Genomic DNA, 22,934 nt, shown 5'->3' with positions numbered 1-22,934 from the left:
TGGGAAGTTGGATAGGACTGGCTTCTAAATCTCATATAATGAATAGAATATCAGCTAAATTTGTGTATGGGTAAAACTCAAGAATAATACTTACCTTTTTGGGGGGGGGGGATGATGCTCATGTGCATTGTTGCAAGTGCTACCTTAGAAAAGGCATTAATTCCCTCCGACATGAGAATGCCTCTTAAGACAACACTGGCCATCTACAATTTTTATAAGTATTTAAATATGTTTTTCAAAAAATCTACTGCCTAATTAATGCTAGCCATATGTTTAGCCTATTAAAAGGTCTTAAGATAAATTCACCTAGGGCGCAATCCTATCCTGCGCTGGAACAGGCAAACCAGGAGGCTTGCGCTGTATCCAGCGTAGGATAGTGACTATAAGCAGCTCAGCCAGAGATAAGGGGAAAAATTTCCCCTTACTTCCGGGTAAGTACTGTTGGCACCTATCAGTCTCCTCAGCCTTGCTCCACTGCTAGAGGTGGCACAAGTCAAAGAAAATCGGAGCGGCTTGAAGCCGTTTCATTCTCCCCAGGAACAGGGGTTGGGATCCAGCATAACTGCTGGATTCCAGCCCCACCTCCCACTCCCTGCCCGCCTGCCCCCGGGGCAGACCACTGGCCGGCCTTCCCCCCTCCCAGGAAAGCCTCTCTCCCACCTCCTCCCTGCCTCCCCCCGCCTACCTTTTGTGCTTGCCTCAGCCCAGCCAGGCCGACACAAGCATCTGACAGAAAGCCGGCACGGAGGCTTATAGCCTCCGGAGGCTGGTGCTTCTTGGAGCACCGGCCTGGTTTCCTCTCGAAGAGGCACAAACGTGCCTTACGGCAAGTTTGCAATCCTCCTGGGCCGGTGCAAGGGACTTATGCTGACCCAGATACAGGTCTGGATTGCACCCCTAGCCAAATAACTGATTCAACACTACAACCCTACCCTAAACGACACTATATTAAGCTGAATCAGCAATATAAACACTGTACAGAGACAACCAGAGAGAGACTGGAGAACATTTGGAGGGTGTAATTACCAGTTATAATAGTGCCAACAAACAGGAAGGCACAGAGGAAGAGGTTTCCTGCTTGAGTTCCAACATGCTGAATTATCTGTCCTTGGCTAATGGTGAAAAGTATTCCAAATATCTAGAAAAAAAAAATCAAGAGTTAGGAAGAAGAAATTAAACAAAAATAAAGCAGCATATCTTTTCCTACCCTCACAAACTTCTTTGTTATCCATCTATTATTCATACCCCCACCTTCATACCCCTTCTCCTGAGGAAGTGGCAGCAGCTGCCTTGGAGCAGCAGACATTTTTGGCGCCGCTGCAGCCCTGCATGCTAGGCAGCTCAGGATTGGGCTGTTGTACTGCAACAATCACCGATATTTGCTGAGACATATGTCCTTCTGAACCACTGGCATTCCTTGAGGGGGAGCAAAACACTAAGTTTCTTCAGGCTCTTGACCGCTGGTGTAAAGTGGCCCCTCCTCCTTACCAATACAGCCAGCTGTGACAGCAAAAGCTTTTGCAGTTGCAACTGGCTCTGAAGAGGAGCTGCTTTACACCAGCGGTCAAGTGCCTGAAGAAACTTAGTGTTCCCCCCCCCTCCCAGGAATGCCAGTGTTCTGAACTATCTACCTATATCATGGATGTTAATAGTGGGACAATGAAAACGGACTCTGCAGCTTTTCAGTTATCTAAAAGACCGATATGAATTGAAAAATGGGAAGGATAAGTGCCCCCCTACTATTAGTCAATAGATTTAAAACCTTTTGATGTTATCGATTTTTGAGCAAATGGCTTACAGATGAGTATGAATTGATATATTTGTGGATATTTGGAAGTCCTTCTTCCTTCGCAGTATACACTTCCGCTGGGCCTCTATTACTGTTGTTTTAAGCAGCCTCCATGCACTCTGGAAAGATTGGACTCTTTTTACCTTCCCTTTCAACCTCCTTCTAACCAGCCTCCTCATTTGAGGGAAGTCTGCTTGTCAGAAGTCAAGGGTTTTTGTGACAGATTTGTCTGGTATTCTTCCCCCGACGTGCATGGCAAAATGGATTGCAGCATGATCACTGTTCCCCAATGGCTCAGTAACATGGACATCTCTAACCAGGTCCTGAGTACTGCACAATATTAAATCCAGAGTCACCTGTCCTCTGGTGGGCTCCATGACTAACTACTCTAAGGCACAGTCATTGAACATGTCAAGAAACCTTTTCGTGACCAGAACACAAATTGACCCAGTCTATATAAGGATAATTGAAGTCCCCCATGATTACAACCCTGTCCCTCTTTGTCACCTCCCTGATCTGTTTCTTCATTTCAAGGTCCCCTTCCAGGACTGAAACTGTCTGATAACCAGTATATCTGCTTTTTGTTTAACAATTTACTATAAATGAGGTTGGAATTGTGAAAAAGTGAATTTGTGAAAAAAGTGAAAAAGTGTTGTGGCCAGGAGGTAGACTAGTTGCCATATGCAGATATGTCTCTCACACAGAGAAATGAGATCTAGATTGCACTGATACTAGAAGAGCCAACAAGTTATAGTATCCTGATGAACTTCCTTGAAAAGCAATGAAAGATAAGTCAGGTTTGAGATGACTAACAGCCCAATCCTATCCCCTGTAAGTCCACTGGATGCTACGGTTGGAATGGGGGACAATCAGACAGCCAGCAAGAGGTAAGAAAAATAACTTTTACTTATCTCCTAGTAGGCCACCTGATTATCAGTGGGATCTGAGACCCTCAGATCTACACCAGCTTTTTTCCTGGAGTAAGTACAAGGAGAGAAGCAGGCAGGTAAAGCTGAGAAAGGCAGATTGGATCCAATGTGCACAAGATCCTCCCCCCATCTACCCCAACCCTCCTATGACCTGCCCCTGCTGCCACTTCACCTGCTCTGGTGTGAGCTGGATCCATCAGTGGTTGACACACAAAGTTGCCAGCCATTTCCGCTGGTGGCAGTGACTCACTTAACACCAGCATACCATTTATGTACCACAGAGGAATTTACAATGGCAGAATGTGAGTTTCACAGTCACAAATGCCCAATAGGATCGGGCTGTAAGAAGAACACTAATTGTATTAGGAGAATGTTGGATTAATCAACAGACAGAGCTGCATTCCTCGGCAACAGTAAAGTCAGGACTAGATGTGGATATGTTATCCTGCCATATTTGCTGAACTCACCTGTGCAGATACATTGAGGAGGCCTGATGATGTCCCTTCTGACTCTGGGTATGTTAATTCTGCTGCAAATTCAAAGCCCAATGGTAGATATCCTGTCATGAAAAACCTGCCAAGCAGATGGAGGACCATGAAAGCATCAGTAGCCAATATGGTAAAGCAATCTCTCAACAACATCACTTCCAAACCAAGAGACAACCCAATCCTAAGTCCAGGGTCAGCCAGGGCTCCAGTAGCACTGAAATGGCTACTGCTACATACTGTGGACACCAGGCTAGAGTTGGGAGTCTCCTTGGGATAAGGGAACATTTGCTCCCTTATCCTGGGTAATGCAGCCGTGGTGCCAATGGGTCTCCTTGGATCTCCACCCGCTTTTGAGAGGATGCAGACCCAAGGATGCTGTGTCAGGCTTTCCGGGCTGGGAGGGAGCATAGATGTGGTGACAGACAGTGCTTCAACCCCCTGCTCAGCCTGATCCTCCCCTCCCTCCGCCCCATTCCGCCCACTCCCCATCTCCCCTTGCAGACCTTAGCACCGGCCGGTTGTCCTCCTAGTGCTGAGACCCAACGCTGTCTCCCACTGGTCCAGTGCCACCAGCCCACTGGCATACCTAGGGGGGGCAGACGGGCCAATGCCCAGAGCGCCAACCCTCCAGGGGCGCCTTGGAGCCTCGCCCCCCACCCCCCCAGGAGGAGCGCTGCGGAGACAGCTTACTGCCTCTCTGTCAGCGCCTGGGCACCAACTGAGTTGCCCCTCCCCTCCCCCTTTATAGGAGGGTAGGAAACAGGCACCCTAGAGAGGCACTGACGCTCTAGGGCGCCCATCTCATCTCTTCCTATAAAGGGAGGGGAGGAGGGTGGCCCAGTCAGCACCGAGACACTACCTGGGAGGCTACTTCCCACTGTCTCCCAGGAGCGCTGCTGAACGCCCCTGCTCCGCCTCTGAGGGCATCCGTCAGAGTGGAAGCGGCACGCACCCCCTCCGAAGTTGGAGGGGACGAATGCCGACCCAGATTGCCCCTCCTCCGCCTTGGAGGGCGACCCTCCAAGGCGCAGGGGAAGCTTCCTGGCCTGGGTTGCCCCTCCTCTGCCTCAGAGGACGTCCCTCCAAGGCACAGGGGAAGTGGCACACATCCCTTCCAACTTCAGAGGAGACGCGTGCCGCTTCCCGGCCCCCATGGAGCCTTCTGTGCAGCTTACAAGTTTCCACTTGTAGCGGTCTGGGGCCGTTGGAAGCAGCCCCAGACCACTGCCATGGAGACCCCTGCGGCGTGGAAGGCACTGTGGGGCCCTCAGCTGCCTCCTCCCTTCCTCCTTGTTTTCAAAGGGGAACGGAGGAGGCAGCTGCGCGGAAGCTGCGGAGGAAGCTACGATGACATCACCACAATTACTTCCAGGTCAGGTGCGTGGGGGAGCAAAGAAGGGGGGCGAAACGGGGTGGGGGCAGAATCCTGGGGGTTGTCCCAGGCACGGGGATCCCCAGGAACGCCACTGCAGCAACCCATCCTCCCTGGGTGCTGTGGTCATGCCTTACAGCACATTTGCAACACCCAGCACTGGAACTCAGCACTGACACTAGGGCCATATAGGTTTGGGCCCTGAGGATCTACTTTAAAGAGCTGATACTGCTCCAGGCCTCATTTTTCATGGCTATCAAAAGCACTATCCAACCAGCCTTCAGTGGATGTTAAGGGTCAGAAGAGTCAGAGAAGGGTGCAATGGCTGCTATACATATCTCACAGTATCAAAGGAGCTACTGGTTGTGATGTCTCCTTCTCTTGCACTCGCCTGGAGAGAGGAGGGGCCTTGGTTGCAGTGACAGAGGCAATAGCAAAATCTTCCAGATGGCAAATCCTTCTAAGAAGGGAAAACTGGTTTAACTTACCCCAGTGCACCTGCAGTCACAAAGACCACCCAGATGTGGCCTAGATCTAAAGTAAAAGTGTACACCACCATGCCCACAAATGACATGATGTAAATCGACAGTGTTGTCATCCTGAAACAAAATGAATGCACCATCAGCTGTGATCCCCTACATTTTGCTTGTGTTCAACATTTTTGAACCTTCCTTTCCATCTCCTCCCCACAGGGCACTGAACTTTCCCAGCCCAAGCATGCAACACTGTTTCTGTTTTTAATCTGTGCTCTGAACACCCATGATCTGAAAGAGTTTTGCATTATTCAAGAGTTTCCAGGTCATATTCCTACAAAGAGGCATGTAGTCAAGGAGGAGCGGACCTCTGGGATTTCTCCTACAGCAGAAGCAACCAGTAGCAGGAGTGCTGAAGTACTAACCTTTGAAACTTTTTTCCCCCCCAAAGGACATTAATCAAGAATAAGCATGAGGTTCAGTAGGAGGCAATTGAGAACATTGCTTAGGGGCATCTATTACAATGTAGCCTATTGCTTTTCCTAAGTACTGCCCAAGAGACAGTATGTCAGTCATATTATATTAAGACTAAAATTCTATACAAGTCTGCCTGGGAGTATGCCCTATCAAACACAGTTGGACTTATTTAAGTGTAAACATTTTCATTTTAAAATGTAAACAGCTATTATCACTGCCAACAAAGGCAGCCTTTACCCCAAAAAAGCAGGCCTTCTAGTTGCTCAGAGCAAGAAAGGAAAAGGGGTAGAAGCCTACAACCAGGTGCAATAGAAAAGAGTCTTGAACTGCCATGCTCCAAGCTCCTCAGACATACAAACAAGCCTGTCCCAGAAGCATTTGTCAGATACAGGAGTGTTGTCTGATTACATATAGTGTCTCAGCATCATTTTCTTTCAGTCAAAATAACTGCAGCAGGATCCAATAGGGATCAGGACCATAGCTGTGGAGGAGGGAATGTAATACATTGCCACCGTGCCATTTCCCCAATTAAAATGCCTTTTTGAAGTTGCTATGAGCTGTGGATGAGGAAAATAAAAAAGGAGTGACCCCTGATGCTACCAGGCTTTGAACTAGGCATCTCTTAAACAAGGCTGAGAGGGAATCAGTTCAAGAAATAATGAATTTTTGCTGGTAGTAATAGGAGCAGCTCTACAACACACCAGCAGAGGAAAAATGGATTTACTTCTGAGACAGCTCACTTATGATCTTGTCTATGGAGGGCTGCATTGCAAAATGGTTAGGACAGCAATTTTCATCCAGTGTGCTGTGGCACATTGGTGTGCCATGAATGGTCTGCAGGTGTGCCGTGGGAGTTTGGGTTAGGGTCATTTAATAGAAGGGCCATTGGTGGATGTGAGCCACCCACTGGCAACGCGGTTTGCCTTGTCTATTGTCAAAAAAACTGATGGTGTGCCTTAACAATTGCAGTGTGCCATGAGAAGAAAAAGGTTGAAAACTGCTGGGTTAGGAAGTACTCCAGTCCTTTTTGCAAGACTTTATCTCAACTGCGAGTTCTCCAAACCATTTTTGAACTGCTATACTGTATATGTTGTTAGCTTCTCCAATGTGCAGTTCCTCTGGCGAGAACAAATACATCACAAAAAAAGAACCCACACACACAGTAGAAATCCAGGCCAAAGCACTCAGCCAAGCAACTCCGGGGTCCCATGGAAGAGGTAGTTACTGGTACTATTACTATTGTCACTATTGCTTCTAAGTAGTTACTGGTACTGATTACTATTATGATTACAAAAAAATTTCTCCTGCACCTACCCACTGAATGTGCCCAATTCTTCAAAGAGGCAGAAATAAGGAAGAGGCAGTACATAGGACTTACTTGTATGTTTTTGTTTTGTCCAACCAGATGCCTGAGATCAAAGCTCCAGCCATGCCAGCCACTATAATAGTGAGGCCAATTCTGCCAGCATTCAACTCCTCTCCCTGCAGTAACACAGGCAGATGTCAAACCATTTTCAAATGCAAAACAAGCTGTTGGGGCTTAAGGCTGCAACCCTACCCACCCTTTTCTGGGAGCAAGCCCCACTGAACACAATGGGACTTACATCTAAGTAGACATGACCTATGATTGGGCTCCAATAGTAAAACAATCAGAACTTATAGTCAGGATAGTTTAGTGATTAGAGTGTCAGCCTAGGATCAGAGAGGACAGGTTTTGAGACCCCTACACAACCATGAAGCTCACTGGGTGATCCTGGGACAGCTGCGATCTCTCTCAGCCTGACCCAATTCTCAAGGTTGCTGCAAGGATAACTAAGGGCGCAATCCTAACCCATTTTCCAGCTCTGACATAAGGACAATGCAGTTCTGAGGTAAGGGAACAAACATTGCCTTACCTTGAGGAGGCCTCCATGATTGCCCCCCAACTGCAAGATGCAGCACATGCCCCACTGGCACAGTTATGCCAGTGCTGGAAAGTTGGTTAGGATTGTGCCCTAAGACACCTGTGCTGCTCCAAGTTCCTTGGAAACAGTTGGAATAAATACAAATTTCATAAACAAAGAACTGATTCCACCTCTTGCCCTAAAGGCCCAGTTGCCTTTTCTTAGCAAAGCAAGGATGGGAAGATGCAGTTCTGAAAAGCAGCATTGGTGGAAACTAGCAGACAGGATCCTCTTCTGTCTGCTAGGTTAAGGATCTTCATTCTGTCTGTGGCTTCTCCACCAGGAATTGCTGAGCTTTGAAGATGTGGGGTGGAACATGCTGTAGTACAATTAAGGATATTTTCACACTTGAGACAAAAGATAAATTCTTGCTTCAGTTTGTAATACAAATATGACACTGACTTGGCCTGAATGTAAAGAAGCTTTGCAATGCCTGTCTTCCACATTAAAAAAAGAAAAACCATTCATTTGCATGTAGCATGAGAGAGGTTCCAAGATTATTAAGATGTCAAAAACATTCTGAGATTCTTATCTTAATTCTTAGGTTACTCATGGCAAGGAGCTGCTAGACCACAAAACTGCATGACTCATCTTTCAAGGATATTCTGAAACAAAAGTCAGTGTCAAAATATTAGAACACAGAATCACATACTGGGTAGTGTAGCATCACCATGCGGTTTAGCAGAGTTGAGAGCGAATAGAAGCAACCTGCGTTCAAGCCTGGAAGGAGATAACAAGAAAGTAAATTAACAGCATGCTCTCAATTACAACAGGTATAGAGTAGTGGTTCCCAAATTGGTGGGTAATGATCCACTAGGGCAGGGGTGCTCACACTTTTTTGGCTCGAGAACTACTTTGAAACCCAGCAAGGCCCGGAGATCTACCAGAGTTTTTTTACAATGTTCGCACCATCATTACATATAACATTTATGTGTACAATGTATGTTGGTGTACCTTGCATAACCGCATGAGCCAATATTGCACAACACAACATAATTAACTATAAACATTTTTTGTAATTACTTGAGTTTACTTTGATGACTTGCACTGAAGTGAATCAGCCAAGGATGCATAGTCGGACAGTAGCTGCTGACAGCCAGCCTCAAGCACACTTCCAAATGTTCATCAGTCATGGTGGAACGGTACTTGTACTTAATGATCTTCATGTAGGAAAAGGCTGACTCACATAAATAAGTGGAGCCCTTCCTGCCTCAGGTGCTCTTATATCCCTGAGGGCCCTATTGCCTTCAAGTGGCTGCAGCTGTGCAGCACACTCTGCTGGATGCCCAGGCCTTACCCTTAAAGGGGCCACTGCTGACACCACATCTACCTCCTCACCAGATCTTCCTCGATTCCAATACAAGTGGGGGGGGGAGCAGATCTCTATACAGACCAATGCAAAAACAGGGGAAAGGTGTGGGGGAGGGAAGATCTCTATATAGACATCACAGCAAGACCAGTGCAAAACCTCTTGCACACAGAACCAACAGATGGAAGTTGGGGGGGCAGATCTCCATACATACCAGTGCAAAAGCAGGGGAAAGGTGTGGGGAAGGGAAGATCTCTATATAGACATCACAGCAAGACCAGTGCAAAACCCCTTGCACACAGAACCAACAGATGGAAGTTGGGGGGGGGGCAGATCTCCATACATACCAGTGCAAAAGCAGGGGAAAGGTGTGGGGGAGGGAAGATCTCTATATAGACATCACAGCAAGACCAGTGCAAAACCCCTTGCACACAGAACCAACAGATGGAAGTTGGGGGGGGCAGATCTCCATACATACCAGTGCAAAAGCAGGGGAAAGGTGTGGGGGAGGGAAGATCTCTGTATAGACATCACAGCTAGACCAGTGCAAAACCCCTTGCACACAGAACCAACAGATGGAGGGGGGGCAGATCTCCATACATACCAGTGCAAAAACAGGGGAAAGGTAAGTTAGCCCCAGTAGAGTCAATGGGGTTCACTCCCAGGGATGCGTGGATGGGAGAGAAGCCTGCCAGCGGCTCCTCTCCCAGGGAGGAGCCTGCCAGGTGCTCACTCCCTGGGCTCCCTGGGCTCACTCCCTGGGCTCACAAGCCTGCCAGGGGCTCACTCCTAGGGATGCGTGGATGGGAGACAAGCCTGAGATCGACTCATTTTGCCTTGAGATCGACTGGTAGCTCACGATCGACATATTGGGCACCCCTGCACTAGGGAATCTAGAAAAGGGCCATTCCCCTTTAAGGAGAATGACCCAGAAATCAGCAGCAACAAGATACAGTGATCTTGCTACTGCCAGTCAGGGAGGGTTTAAAAAAAAACAACTTATCTGGGGGTCACTATTTGTCTCCAGAGTGTCAGGGAAGCCTGCAACCCCATCTGCAGCACTCTCCAAGGCTTGGAAATGTTGTGCAAAGGGGGGGACCCACTTCGAGTTTTCATCCTGAAACAGGAAGTGGGTTTTTTTCTTTTTACATTTCCAAGCCTCAGGGAGGGTTACAGAAGGGGTTGCAGGCTCCCCAGACCCTCGGGTGACAGCCATAGCAACCCCAAAAGTTTTTAAAAAACTCTTTCTTGCCTAGCAGCAGCACAATCATGACAATTGCATTGCTGCCCCCACCTGCCCACAAAAAGACTTAGAGGGTTCCCAAAGTCTGAGTAAGACTTTGGGAACCACTGCTTTAGAGCATCTCATTCAGAGCCATGTGTCTATCAAATAGCCAGGCCTTGAGCATGGAATTCATGGAAGTCCAAGGACTGCACCAGGAAGCCTACCCATCAGGCAAGCCAAAGCACTAGCTTCAGATAGCAGGCTGGATCATGCAGCAAACTGCACCCACCCATCACTGCTGGCCCGTCCCTTTCTTGCTCACTCTCTTGGACAGAAAATGTATTTATTTAGCATCTGGCATATAATACATGGCATATAATTATGGCATATAATACATGTATAATATATGTATTGCATACAATACATGGACTTATATAACAATTAAACTAGATCAAATATCAGTGTCCAGTTCGTCCAGCCATTCAAGGACAGAGTTACCTTCACTGAAAAAAGTCAGACCATGGGCCAAATATCAGTTTACAGCCAGACACGATATGGTATATGGTTTGGCAGGAAAACCCACAATCACACTGTGGGGTAGATACTAGCCCCCATTTAAACACTGAGTCCTGGCAAACACCATGTAGGTTATGGATCCTGTTCAAACTTTTCTAGTGTTGGCAAGGTAAGTCAAAACCTGGCACCTTAAGCGTAGGCTTGTCTATATATCTACCTGTTTCCTGGTGTTTGGCTGCCCATTTCACTTTCCATTTGGCATTGATGTTGAAATTATTGTGCAGATGTTGTGCGAGTAAGTGTACAGAAAGTGAGAAAAGGGGGTGGGGAGGTTCCTGCCCTCTCCTTATCCAGAGCGGTTTCTTCTAAATGACAAGAAGCAGAGAGGTTCCATTCCCAGGATCCTTTCCATCACCAGTTTAGAAGCAACAAATCTGGAAGAAGGCAAGGACTGCAGGTAATGGCTGGTGCCCAGGTGAATGTATGCCGGCCGGCACACATGCTGGGGCATGAAGTGCTGGCAGGGTGGTGGTGCTCATGCTAATACTGGCATAGGTAGTGCTGATATGTACAGCTGCATATGCTGGTGGGAAGGGGAAACAGAATTTGGTGGGAATGGGCAATGACATTTGGCACCACCTTGGTGCCTAATCATTTTCTGCTGCCCCTACCAGGCTATTCTGTGAGCTCAGCTGTGATATAAATGCTTATCAAAGTCTGGATGCACCCGTAGGCCAACTTTCTTGTCTTAAGGCACAATCCTAACCAACTTTCCAGCACTGGCATTGCTGTGCAGTGGGGTATATGCTGCATCCTGGAGTTGGGGGGCAGTCATGGAAGCTAACTCAAGGTAGGGCAATGTTACCTCGGAGTTGCATTGCCCTTATGTCAGTGCTGGAAAATTGGTCAGGACTGCAGCCTTATTCTAATTTTGTTCCTCACAGTCTTGATACTTGTTTGCACTCCCCCCCCCCCCAGTCCAGACTGACTCTACTTTGAAGGCAAGTAAACAAAATGGCCAGAATTTGCACTCAAAAATTCCAACATCAATAGGACAGGAGCCTGGTCACATTCTGCAAGTCTCTGTGAGCCCTGTAAATTTGCACAACCCCAATAAATGAGAGAGCAGCACAGAAAGAGCATAACAGATACAATCTGGATTATTTAAGGGAGCAATCAAGCTACTTTGAACCTTCTCTATCTAGTACCATCTCATAACTTTCTACTATAAATGTGTATGCCAAATTCCTCAATCATTTGCCTTACTTTGATAAGCTGATAACATGTTTCAAGCGATCTACTCTCCTTGCCAGTTGGCTGCACCAGACTATTCGTGGCTATGTTGAAAGATTTCTCATTTGGCTCTTGTCTTTTCATTTGACAAGACTTATCAGGATTCACATTTTCAATTTCAAAAACCTTTATTAGGCATTAACAAACAAACGTACAAGCCAAATGAAAAGCAAGCATGCAAACCTATAGGGAAGAGGCAATATAAGCAGACTCAGCCTCTAAGAGATTGAATCTTTAAGGTAAATGGCAGAATTCTGCAATTCACATTTTCCAATCCCTAGTAGGCCTATAATCACCCCTGGCTTTATAACTCCCTTTCTCATGAGCTGCCACTCACCCTGGACTGCATAAAAAGCACCCTTAAGTTGAGCTACTCTGGACTGACTCAGTTGAAGTCACAAAAGCCAAAGCCATGCAGAAGTGCTTGGACCCTGGAACCTCTGGTAGTAGGACCTCCGTATACTTAATGCCGAGTACCCAGAACCTATTCCGCAACTCCAATCTCACCTCACTTCACTTCACTTCACTTCCTTCCTTGAGCACTTGCTCGGACTGGTCCAGGCATTTCTTTGAACCTGCTTGGTTGCTAACTCTACTCTGCCCCCCATGCCCAAAGTCTTCCAATGCTCCACCTGGGATCCTCAGCCTAGTAGCCTTGCGACCTAGAAAGCAGATCAGGACAGGTATGATTTTCATTCCTCCGCATCTTCCTTCCCCATGTGCAGATCAGTGATGGCACAACCTGCTTCTCCTTCCTCTTTGTCTTCTTCCCTGAAACTCATGGGCTATGCAGGTACCTTCTCATCCTATCTTTAAGGTAAGCCAGGGTGGGAGCCCAGAGATCCTCCTCCAAGCACCCTCAGAATTAGTTCTCTTGACTGATTCAGCAAGGACTTCCAGTGTTATAGTCAGTTCTCTTCATACACAAATTTGCCTTTCTGCGAGGAATTACCACCTACCTCTAATTATCTGTGATTCTGTGCTCCTTATCATCAAATACTGTTCTGGTGCACTGAGGGTAGGGTAGGCTAGGCTCCCACCCTGGCTTGACTTAAAGAAAGAATGAGAAGGTACCTACACAGCCCATGAGTTTTAGGCTATGGAAGAATGAGAAGAGCCACTAGCCTTCTTGCAAACAGAAAGCAGTGCCAGCACCATGCAGAAGAAAGAGACACCGGTGGCGTAGCCAGAGGGGGGTGCAAAGCACTAAGTTTTGCAGAGAGCCTGGCCGAAGCATGCAAGCAGCCCCTCCCTTTCTGAGCCATTCCGGGTGGGGGGAGCAACTAAGGGATATGTTTTGCTCCCCCCTGCCCGGAATGTCTCCCGCTTGGCAGGGCCAGGCTCCCGGCATGACTTAGTGCTTTGCACTCCATCTGGCGACGCCACTAGGAGACACTTATACAGTATATGGCAGACATGGGAGGGGATTGCAGTAATCATGTCTGGTCAATTACACTCCTTTGTTTAGAAAGTTGTCTAGATTGGGTCAACAATAAAAGAAACCTCCTTTCTCTTGGCAAAATACTTAGGGGGAGATTATACTGTGCATGGCACTGAGGATCGCCTCCTTTTAAGTGGTAGTGTAATTAGCAGCATGATCTCTCCCATTCATTTTGGGCAAATATTTTGCCAAGAGTGGGGGGAGGGGTGGATTGCACTGCAGATCACCTTCTTTAAAGTGACACTTATTAATGTTAAATGAGACAACAATATTTTCACTCCTGCTCATGTCCCTTCTGCAAGACTGCCATAATGGAATGACCTTTTTTATAGGGGTGCAACGCATTAATAACCAGCAGGAAATGTCTCTCTAGGAAAACTCAAGAGAAAGAGGAACAAATGGGGAAGAGAGAAAGGGCCCAATCCTATCCAATTTTCCAGTGCCAGTGCAGCTGTGCCTAACGGGCATGCTCTGCATCTTGTGGTGGGGCAGCAGTCACAGCGGCTTCCTTAAGGTATGGGAACATTTGTTCTTTAGCTTGGGGCTGCATTGCAACTGCACCGGTGCTGGAAAATTGGATAGGATTGGGCCTAAAGTTGGGTAGAAGGCAAGAGGTATCTGAACACACTGTGTCTATCCTTAGTCTTTTCTTTCCAGTTTCTTTCAGCTTTGACCCAGTGTTACTCCAGCAATAAACAGTCTGTTTTGTAAAGGTGCAAATAAACAGGGGTTTTATCTATATTTTAAAAAGTGTTCCTAGAAGAGGGAACATGGAACTGAGCTCTTCCCATGTCACTGCCGAGGCAGCACAGTGTTTAATCCCAGCTCTAACAATGTTACCAGTGGTACCACTATCCAGTATAATGAGGAGACAAACGAGCAGACAGAAAAAAAAAAATAGTTTGAGCATCCCCAAAGCACAATATGATAGTTTGAATTCCTGAAGGGAAGCCGAACTCCAGAACCATTTTAAAATGCATATAGTTAACAAATTCATCACCCAGCTTTTGCCAGTAGTAAACAAATTGCCACAGTTACAGCAGTTATTCCAAAACACATAAGAACATAAGAAGAGCCCCACTGGATCAAGCCAAAGGCCCATCTCGTCCAGCTTCCAGTATCTCACAGTGGGCCATCAAATGCTTCAGGAAGCACACAAGACACCTTACATTAGCTATCACCATCCAACCCTCTATTCAGGTCCAGCCTATTTATACACTGATTTTTTTATGCACAGATTTGACTCAACACGAATGGCGACTGCAAATGAGAAGGAATGTGCTGATCCCTGGAGAAGGGGAAAAATGCATCCCTTTAAAATCAGTTTAAAAAACTGAACAGTCCTTTAACAACAGCCTCCTTTATGAGAGAAAGAGAGAGGACAGCTGGCTGAGATCCATCAATCCTTCTCTCTCCAGCAGACCCCTCCCTTCCATGACCCTCCCTTCCAGAAAGAAAGAAAGGTGATCACTTTGCATTGGTGAAGGGAGGGGCTGAGTGAAGCACCTTTGTAAGTGCTTGGAGGAGGACTGATTGATGGATTGTCTTCTTAATGACTCTTACCTTACATCACAAAGGTCAGCAAGGCTGTTTTTAAAATCACAGGAACAAAGAAACTTTGTTTTTTAAATTGATTTGCTACAGTGCATTTTTTGCCATCCAAGTGTGTGCTTGGAACAGAACCCATGCAAATAATGAGGCTCAACCTGTATATTGACTTGCTTTTTCATTCCCAGCCTTCAAACAACTTAATCCTTAGAATCCAAAACACCAGTCCAATATCTCTGCTGCTCAAGAGTGATAGTAATAATCAGGGCTTTTTTTTCTAATGGAATGTGGGGGGACAGAGTTCCCGCACCTTTTTGCAGGGCCCCTCCCCTTCGGAGGCATTCCAGGAGGGGGGGAGCAAAACAGAGGCATTCGCTGGGTGGGTGCTGGGGGGTGCAGGGTGGGCGGGCGCCTGGCCCCTGCCTGACTGCACAACAACCCCCTCCTGCCCCCATCTCCTGCAGCCTGAGAGCCCAAGCCTATGCATGTCTACTCAGAAGTAAGTTCCATTGTGTTCAATGGGGCTTACTCCCGGGAAAGTGTCATAGCCTTGCAGCCTGAGTAGACAGGCAGAAGAGGGGCTCTGAGCCTGCAGTCCTCTCCACACTTTCCTGGGAGAAAGCCCCACTGCCTCTGCTGGGACTGACTTCTGAGGAGACAAGCAGAGGAGGGGCTCTGAGGCTGCAGTCCTCTCCACACTTTCCTGGGAGGAAGCCCCACTGCCTCTACTGGGACTGACTTCTGAGGAGACAAGCAGAGGAGGGGCTCTGAGGCTGCAGTCCTCTCCACACTTTCCTGGGAGGAAGCCCCACTGCCTCTAATGGGACTGACTTCTGAGGAGACAGGCAGAGGAGGGGCTCTTAGGCTGCAGTCCTCTCCACACTTTCCTGGGAGGAAGCCCCATTGACTCTAATGGGACTGACTTCTGAGTAGACAGGCACAGGATTGGGCCCTGAGGCTGCCATCCTATCCACAGTAAGCCCCATTCACTAAAGTGGACTTCTGAGTAGACATGCATAGGATTGGGCTCTTAGGCTGCAATCCTAGGCACTTTCCTGGGAGTAAGTTCCATTACGAGTAGAACGAGACTTACTTCAGAGTAGACATACCTAGGATTGGGCTCTTAATCCTGGCAGAGATATATATCTGCACCTGTTTTCACATGCTAAGGGCAGGTGAAAAGGGATTCTACGTGTGTACAATGTGCTGTCCAGCCTTGCCAGAGATCCTCCTCATCCTTCCCCCACAAGCATGCCCTCCGCCAGCCAGTGTTTGCAGCTTCTCTCCAGCAATGCACAGCAGCTGCTCAGGGCAGCAGAGAACATACAATTGCATGCCAAGCGCCTTCCCAAAGACACAGAGTATTCTGATACCTGAATTAAACCATATTTAATCGCTTGTTTGCAAACGTAGCTGTTTCTATGTGCACCTAAGGATCCCTCTTGTGTAAGAATTCCTTTTTTGTTCTTACTCCCACAGTTGCTTAGAGTAATTTTACTACATGGAACTCATGTAAGCCATTTTTCGGAATCCATTCACTGCTTCCTCTCCTCAAAGTAGTGCCACACTACATACTACACGCTACAAGTGCACCTGTACAGTATTTTTCCCCATGTGTAGAAAAAGTAGCTGGGGGAAGGGGATGTGGAGATTGACAGCCTAATCCTATGCATGTCTACTCAGAAGTAAGTTCATCTTTAGGGGGGAAGCACATAAAAAATATTTTATTTCTCCAATAAAAAATGGTTTAAAAATAAATAAAAGATTAACAAGTTGTGAGTTCCTGCACCTTTTTTTTTTTTTTTTTTTTTTACAAAAACAGCACTGGTAATAATACAAAGTAATTATCAATGGGGTGGATTGCTATACTTTTAATTGCATGGATGAGAAAACTGAATGCTGAAAAGGAGATAAACACTTCCACAGAAGGGCTGGGACAGAGAAAACACTTTAACATGGCCTTACAAATTGGAAGGTGCTTCATTACTAAAGGGTGAGATGAAATTCGCTTAGGAGAAAATCAGAAAAAACTTCCAAGGAACTCTGGTTTGAAGGAGACAGACCATCAAGCACACAGACATCACAGTGAACTCTTAATATTGTTTTCTCCAACAGAAAAGACTATTGCAGTCAATCTGGTACACTCCTAAAACAATCAACAAGGGAGTGATAAGACAGGCAGGAAGCTGACAGTACGCATTCCACAAGCCCATAGAAAAACAGACAACATACCCTGCCCTTTGCACTGTTTCTTTTGACAGGGTTTCTTACAGAAGAGTGGTATATGGTGAAAAATTTACTCTAGTCTAGGCCAATGACACAATGCTTTATTCTGAGCAAGTAACCAGCAACAGTCAGTAATTTGTAAAGCTTACTGTTCCTCTGGCATGGGTATTTGTTATAAAAGAGTATCACTTTCTCCTGTGATTATAAGACTTTACCATTGCTTTTGCAGATGGGCAGAGACTCACTTGTTAGAGCTGTCAGCATTTTTTTTTTAATCCAAACACGTACTTTCGTCAAAAACACTTTTGCTGAAGTTTCAGCCCTTTGCATTCACAGGGATGCCACTCAGTCTCTTCTTCCCAGCTTGCCAGGCAAACATCAAAGGAAATCACATGAGATCTTGCACTAGTCTCATGAGATCTCACACTAATAGCATAAGTTTTTGTGCAATGTCGAGCTGGCAAGCCAGCAAGAAGAGGCAGTGTAGCACCCCGTGAGTGCTAAGGGCGCTGCAGCCCCAGTGTGGGAGCCACCGTTCTAAGGCAGAGACAGACTTGATCAATATCAGATCAATACTAGAATTAGAATCCTGGTTTTTCCAAGGAAGCCACATACTAGAAATGCTTATAGAATCCACCTCTGCTTGCTGGATTCCACATCCAATTCTGAGATTCTGGTTTACTTGATACGTATACCAGAGCAGAATCTGTACTATTTTGAGGCAGATTTCTGGGTTGCTGCAAGACTTCTTTAGAGGTCTTTAAAAAAAAAAAAATTAAATGACTTTTTAAAATGATTTATTTTAAATTATTTTTTTAAATATGGTTTGGAATGTCAGAAGTTCTACAACTGTGAAATTTTTTAAAATGAAAAAGAGAATCTTTTCCTTACTTTAAAATCTGCAATTCTTGCTAAAATTCAAATGGAATGGAACCCAAGAGCTATTGGCACCTCAAAATAATAATGGACTGAAACTGAGGGAATCAGGGCATCTACTGTATTCCTTTATCACCTACTGAACAGTTGCAATTTAAGTATCCCTGTGTCAAGATGATTTGGTATGGTGACTCTCCTTGTTCCACTGTACTTTATACCCTGTAACTACTTCTGAACATATGGAGAATTTCCTTGCCAGTATCATATGTTCTTGAACTTCTGCATCACTGACATGCAAACTCCCTACGTGACCCAAAAGATGCACATGAGAAATACTCTGCACACAGTAATATGCAATGCAGAATCTCCACATAGCAGCATCTTGTCATAGGAATAACACGACTTGTAAAAGGGTTCTTATTCAGCAGTCACTCTTTTCATGCACATCACACTGCTCCCTAATCTTAATCAGATTAAACAATTCATTCCTGAAAAGAATCCTGCACCAGCAGGATTCCTGCACCAGCAGAGTGCTAACCGAGTAGGTCCTAAATACTTGCCCTGTGTCACTGTAACACTCACTTTGTTCCTATCAAGACTTAAGGCAAAGCAAGATTTCTGTGCAATATACTTAGCATTATTAAAATCTAATGCAACAACAATGTATGGCTACAGAGTTCATAAACTGAGATTTACTGTCTGAAAAAAGAGTGCCTTCCTTCTATGTAATCCAAGATGTGTGAGATGCTTAGTTGTTTTAGGTTCCACTCTGCATGCCTTTATCTGGGAAACAGAAAGTTAAGGATTATTTGTAAGATTAGGAGTGTTGTTCAAGACCACAGACTGGAAAAGACTAAACATACGTACTAACTGTCTGTATCAGGATAATTAAATCCCTTAGAAGTGAAACATTCTCTCAAGAAGATCTATTTGCAGTGCTTGGGAGGGGAAGGATTACTTTAATTACTAACCAATCTCTGATCCCTATGCAGAGACAAACAAATGCAATACTCCATTTCTATTTGAAAAGTTGTGCTTCTCCATTTGCTCAAGTGAATTCAGAAGCAGAACAATGCTAGGACTGTCTCCAGCAACTAATTGCAATGCTCAAGGCAGCAGAAATGGTTGAATAGAGACAGGAAAAGACTGTAGAACTAAAGCGTACTGAGGGGATACAGATAAACAGAAATGAAACATTCTTGTAGATAACTCAAGACTACAACTACATATGTACATGGAAAAAAAGAACCAAAAGGAATTCCTTTATCTCCTCTCCAGTAAGCTACAAAGTCAAGCCACTGAATCACTTTTTTGGTTACACGGCAGGACTGCAGTCAGATCTGTGGAAGGAAAGTGAGAGTTCTCTCTACATTCTTTCCAGCACTGCATACTTCCCCCCCCCCCCAACAGTGGCTGTCATAGCTGGACAAAACTCCTAAAGGAACATGAGGCATATCAGTCTTTTTATCTTTCCTGCTCAGCAGACAGAGATCTGCAGGAGTGTGGAAGGAAAAGCAATGAAACAGAACCACCAACTCACTCTTACTGTGCTGGGGCTAATAAACAAGAGTATAAAATCTCTACTTAGCAGAATACTGCAGATTCATTTTCAGATATCTCAATGAAATTGCTTTCCTTTTAAGATGCTTCCTCAGTTTGTTTTTCTTGAGGAGTCAGATGCACTAATTCAGTACATCTGATTCATGCTGCACCCATATACAGTTGTCACTGTCTCACAAAGCATTACGAGGTCAGCAAGAGGTGGAGCATAGTTCACATACAGGAAGGATGCCTGAAATTGCAGGCAAAACAGCACCCTCCTCCCTGCAGAAGCAGTTTTCCTCCCTTCTAGTTTTGCATCAAGGCACCAAATCATAAAACTCCCACGGAGTCTCTAAGTCTTTCTAAATAGGCTCTTCGTGGCTGTGCTTGCCAAGAGTGCCAGATGCCATGAATGCTGGATTGCTAGATTCCACATCCATCCTCAAAGTGCAGTGCCAGGAAATCATGTGTGGCTGGAGATTGAAGCAGGCAGATCTCTCTCCATACAGATGGCCTAGTTGGGAATGTTTGGATTAAGGTGCGCATGTTGCTGTCACATAACCAGGGAAGAGAAAAGCATCCTGAGTGAGCAAGAAGCTTCTTGCTGCCTCCAACCACCTATATAGCAGGATCTAACACCCTCCTGATGGACTGGAAATCAAAGTCTCTGAAGAAAGAAAGGAAATTCCGGAGTCTTTTCTGTTATTTTTTGTCATGTCAGAAGTTTCAAAATACTGGGGAAGGGAACCCAAATGCCTTCATGATTAAGAGGACAGGAAAAGGAAGTAGAATCATAGCAGGGATTGCTACTGTCGCTACCTAGTGGGTAAGTGGGTGTGTTTTACACCCCCACCCATCTCATTCATGATGTTGACTGAGGCATTCACTTCATTCTGCCCTTCTGTCTTCATTGTTGCTCCTGGATTTGGAAGACAAACAGAGCCTACCACTCTCCACTCTTCTTCACTGCCCCCCTCTTCCTTTTCCAATCCAGGGAACAGTAGAAGCCAACCCTGGGACAACACCAATGAGGAGGAGGAGCATTTAGGCACAATGGCTCAGATGGTAAGAGGTCTTGAGCCAATCCTGCTTACACCAAACACTGCAACAGATCTCACCACCTGCTGTAGTTAGTCTTCTGTTCAAACTCACTGCAGAAAGGGTCTGAACTTTCTTGCTACAGATACCAGCTTCCTCAAGGGGAGGAGACAAGAAGGAGTACTAAACAATGACTATTTGGAAACAAAGCACTTCCTGAAGCAAATACAGGAAGCAGCAAACTGCCTTAAGAATAAATTGAATGCTTTATTAATAATGAGGATGAGGAAACTATATATCTCTAATAGGGAATGTCTTATCATGGAATGTGTTACTGCTTGTTTGATATTTAATGGTGCCCTGCCTTGGGTGCTGTATGACAAAAAGAAGACCTGAAACTATATAAATAAAATATATGAATAAATATGAAGAACTGCCACGCTGGACACTTCCTCTGACCCAGGGAGAAACTTACCATAAGTGACTATAAGCAGAACAAAGTTGGTGTTGCGAAGCAGCCGGAGAATAGATTTCCAGTAGGAATACTCCTCAGGTGTTGCTGAGCGAGACAAAGCCAAGGCCTGGGCCCTGCTTGGAGGATGCTGAGGCCTTTCCTGGAACACTGAAAAGAAGCACAAAAGAGAAGTCAACAAGAGAGGAATGGGTACTGTGCCTGACACTGGGGTGAAGCCAGTGGGACACCAACAGAGAAGTCAGTAGTATAATGATTTATTAGGGTACAAACTCTACTTGCACTTGCACTGACCCAGGGTTGTCGCAAACATGCCACAAGGCACGTTTGCATCATCTTGAGTTGGGGAGGCCAGCACAAGGGGCCTGGCGTGGTAAGATTGCATCAGTTGACCTCGGCCAACACTGCGGTTGGGGAGGGCCGTGGGGAGGGCCATGGGGAGGAAAGGAAGGAGGTGGGAAGGAGGTTTTCTGCAGCAGGAGGAGGATGGGCGGTGGGTATTCCTGGGGGCAGGCAGGGAGTAGGAGGCAGGGCCAGGATCCAGCAGTTATGCCAGATCCTAACCCCATTCCCAGGTAGCCCAGGGCAGTCCTGGGCTGCTCAGATTTGCATTACCTCTTGAGGTGGTACAGATCCGAGTAGCCCCATTGGGGCTGCTGCTGCTGGGGTAAGGGGAAGCGATTCCTCTTGCCCCGAGCTGAACCGCTTTCAGCCTCAATCCTGCCTTGGATGCAGCGCAGGCCTGCTGGCCTACCTGCTCCAGGGCAGGTTAGGATTGGGCTACATGTCTACTGGAAGTAGCTTGGAGATACTGAGAGTGAGAGAGAAGTGCAGTACTGGTCTACATTTCTAGAATTCATAGATTACCCTGACCTGGAATTTATGAACCACATGCTCAAATTTCAACTTCATGCCATTCCAATCTAAGAACATTTTTACACTTACCACAGATAACCAAGAAGAAGAGTGCTGTTGCCACCGCTGCAGTCAAATAAAACATGATGCTAATGTGGTGGGCCAGCATATCCCTTTCTTCCAAATTGGGAACGATCATGGGAGGGAGGAGAAAGCCTGCTGCAATGCCAAGCTAAACAGAGAAAACCACAGGTGGTGTTCATCAGCTCCCAAACATTCAACTTGTCTTATTCAGTAAAATTGTCTTATTTCTTCAGTTAAGAAGCAAATTGTTTCAATCTACATCATCTCAAATTCAGGCAACAGTCATAAGAAATCACCATTGTAGGATGGCCCCTTATTCTCACAGCTGACATTCTGTCTGTAAAAGAGAACACCTTTTCCTAAGAGCAAGAGAACACATGGAGGTGTAAGCAGGAAGGTGCACATGTATGCAAGGAGATCACTTCATCCAACTTCTCCTTCTCCCTTGAAGTGAAATTAGTCTCTAGCTTCACGTACATCTCCCTCCTATTAAGTGCTGCCTCTGCCCAAAGCCCTTTGTTTTCCCTGGGAGAAGTTTCACTGATACACTTAACAAATAATCTTTTGCTTCCTTCATTTATAATTATATGCTATTTCTTTTAATGTATTTATTTTTTAAAATAAAGTCATTGTTTGCGAGCAAGTGTGATCAGTTTAGACATCCAGTAGAAATCAAGTAGTCTTTTAAAAAAAACAAAAAACTTGCTTTTATAGTTTCATACTATATCTACACTGTCTCATTCAAACTTCCCTGTTTAAATTAGGACTTGTTTTGCCTTTTGATTCAAGAGGCTGTACATATTATTGAGCTTCAAGCTTTATAACATCTTTGTATTCAGGATTAACAGATGAGGGCTTAAAAGAAAGAGATAGAGTTAGAGATATACTGGCCAATGTAAATGTCCATAGGCTAATGCAAAGTTCAAATATCTCACCTCTCAGTCATCCAACTTGAAAGAAAGGGTCTTCTTGAGGTAGCAGTGACACAGCACATAATGACCAACAGACACAGGCTGAAATCCTAACCACACTTTTCTG

The 22,934-nt window shown here is 45.8% G+C and overlaps 1 protein-coding gene across 1 annotated transcript in view; it reads right to left on the bottom strand.

Annotated features, from left to right (window-relative positions):
• Positions 1-22,934, bottom strand: part of FLVCR2 (FLVCR choline and putative heme transporter 2) — a 63,662-nt gene that overhangs the window by 19,240 nt on the left and 21,488 nt on the right. Inside the window, exons 2-8 of the mRNA XM_066627384.1 lie at positions 21,903-22,044; positions 20,961-21,107; positions 8,124-8,191; positions 6,907-7,010; positions 5,067-5,177; positions 3,186-3,291; positions 1,027-1,138 (exon numbers count right to left, since the gene is read on the bottom strand). Coding sequence (XP_066483481.1) covers positions 1,027-1,138; positions 3,186-3,291; positions 5,067-5,177; positions 6,907-7,010; positions 8,124-8,191; positions 20,961-21,107; positions 21,903-22,044 — 790 coding nt within the window. The remainder of the gene's footprint in view (positions 1-1,026; positions 1,139-3,185; positions 3,292-5,066; positions 5,178-6,906; positions 7,011-8,123; positions 8,192-20,960; positions 21,108-21,902; positions 22,045-22,934) is intronic.

The sequence above is a fragment of the Tiliqua scincoides genome, chromosome 1, assembly GCF_035046505.1.
Source record: "Tiliqua scincoides isolate rTilSci1 chromosome 1, rTilSci1.hap2, whole genome shotgun sequence".
Classification (NCBI taxonomy): Eukaryota; Metazoa; Chordata; class Lepidosauria; order Squamata; family Scincidae; genus Tiliqua; species Tiliqua scincoides.
The sequence above is the reverse complement of the archived record's forward strand: the minus strand, read 5'-3'. Positions and strand labels throughout refer to the sequence as shown.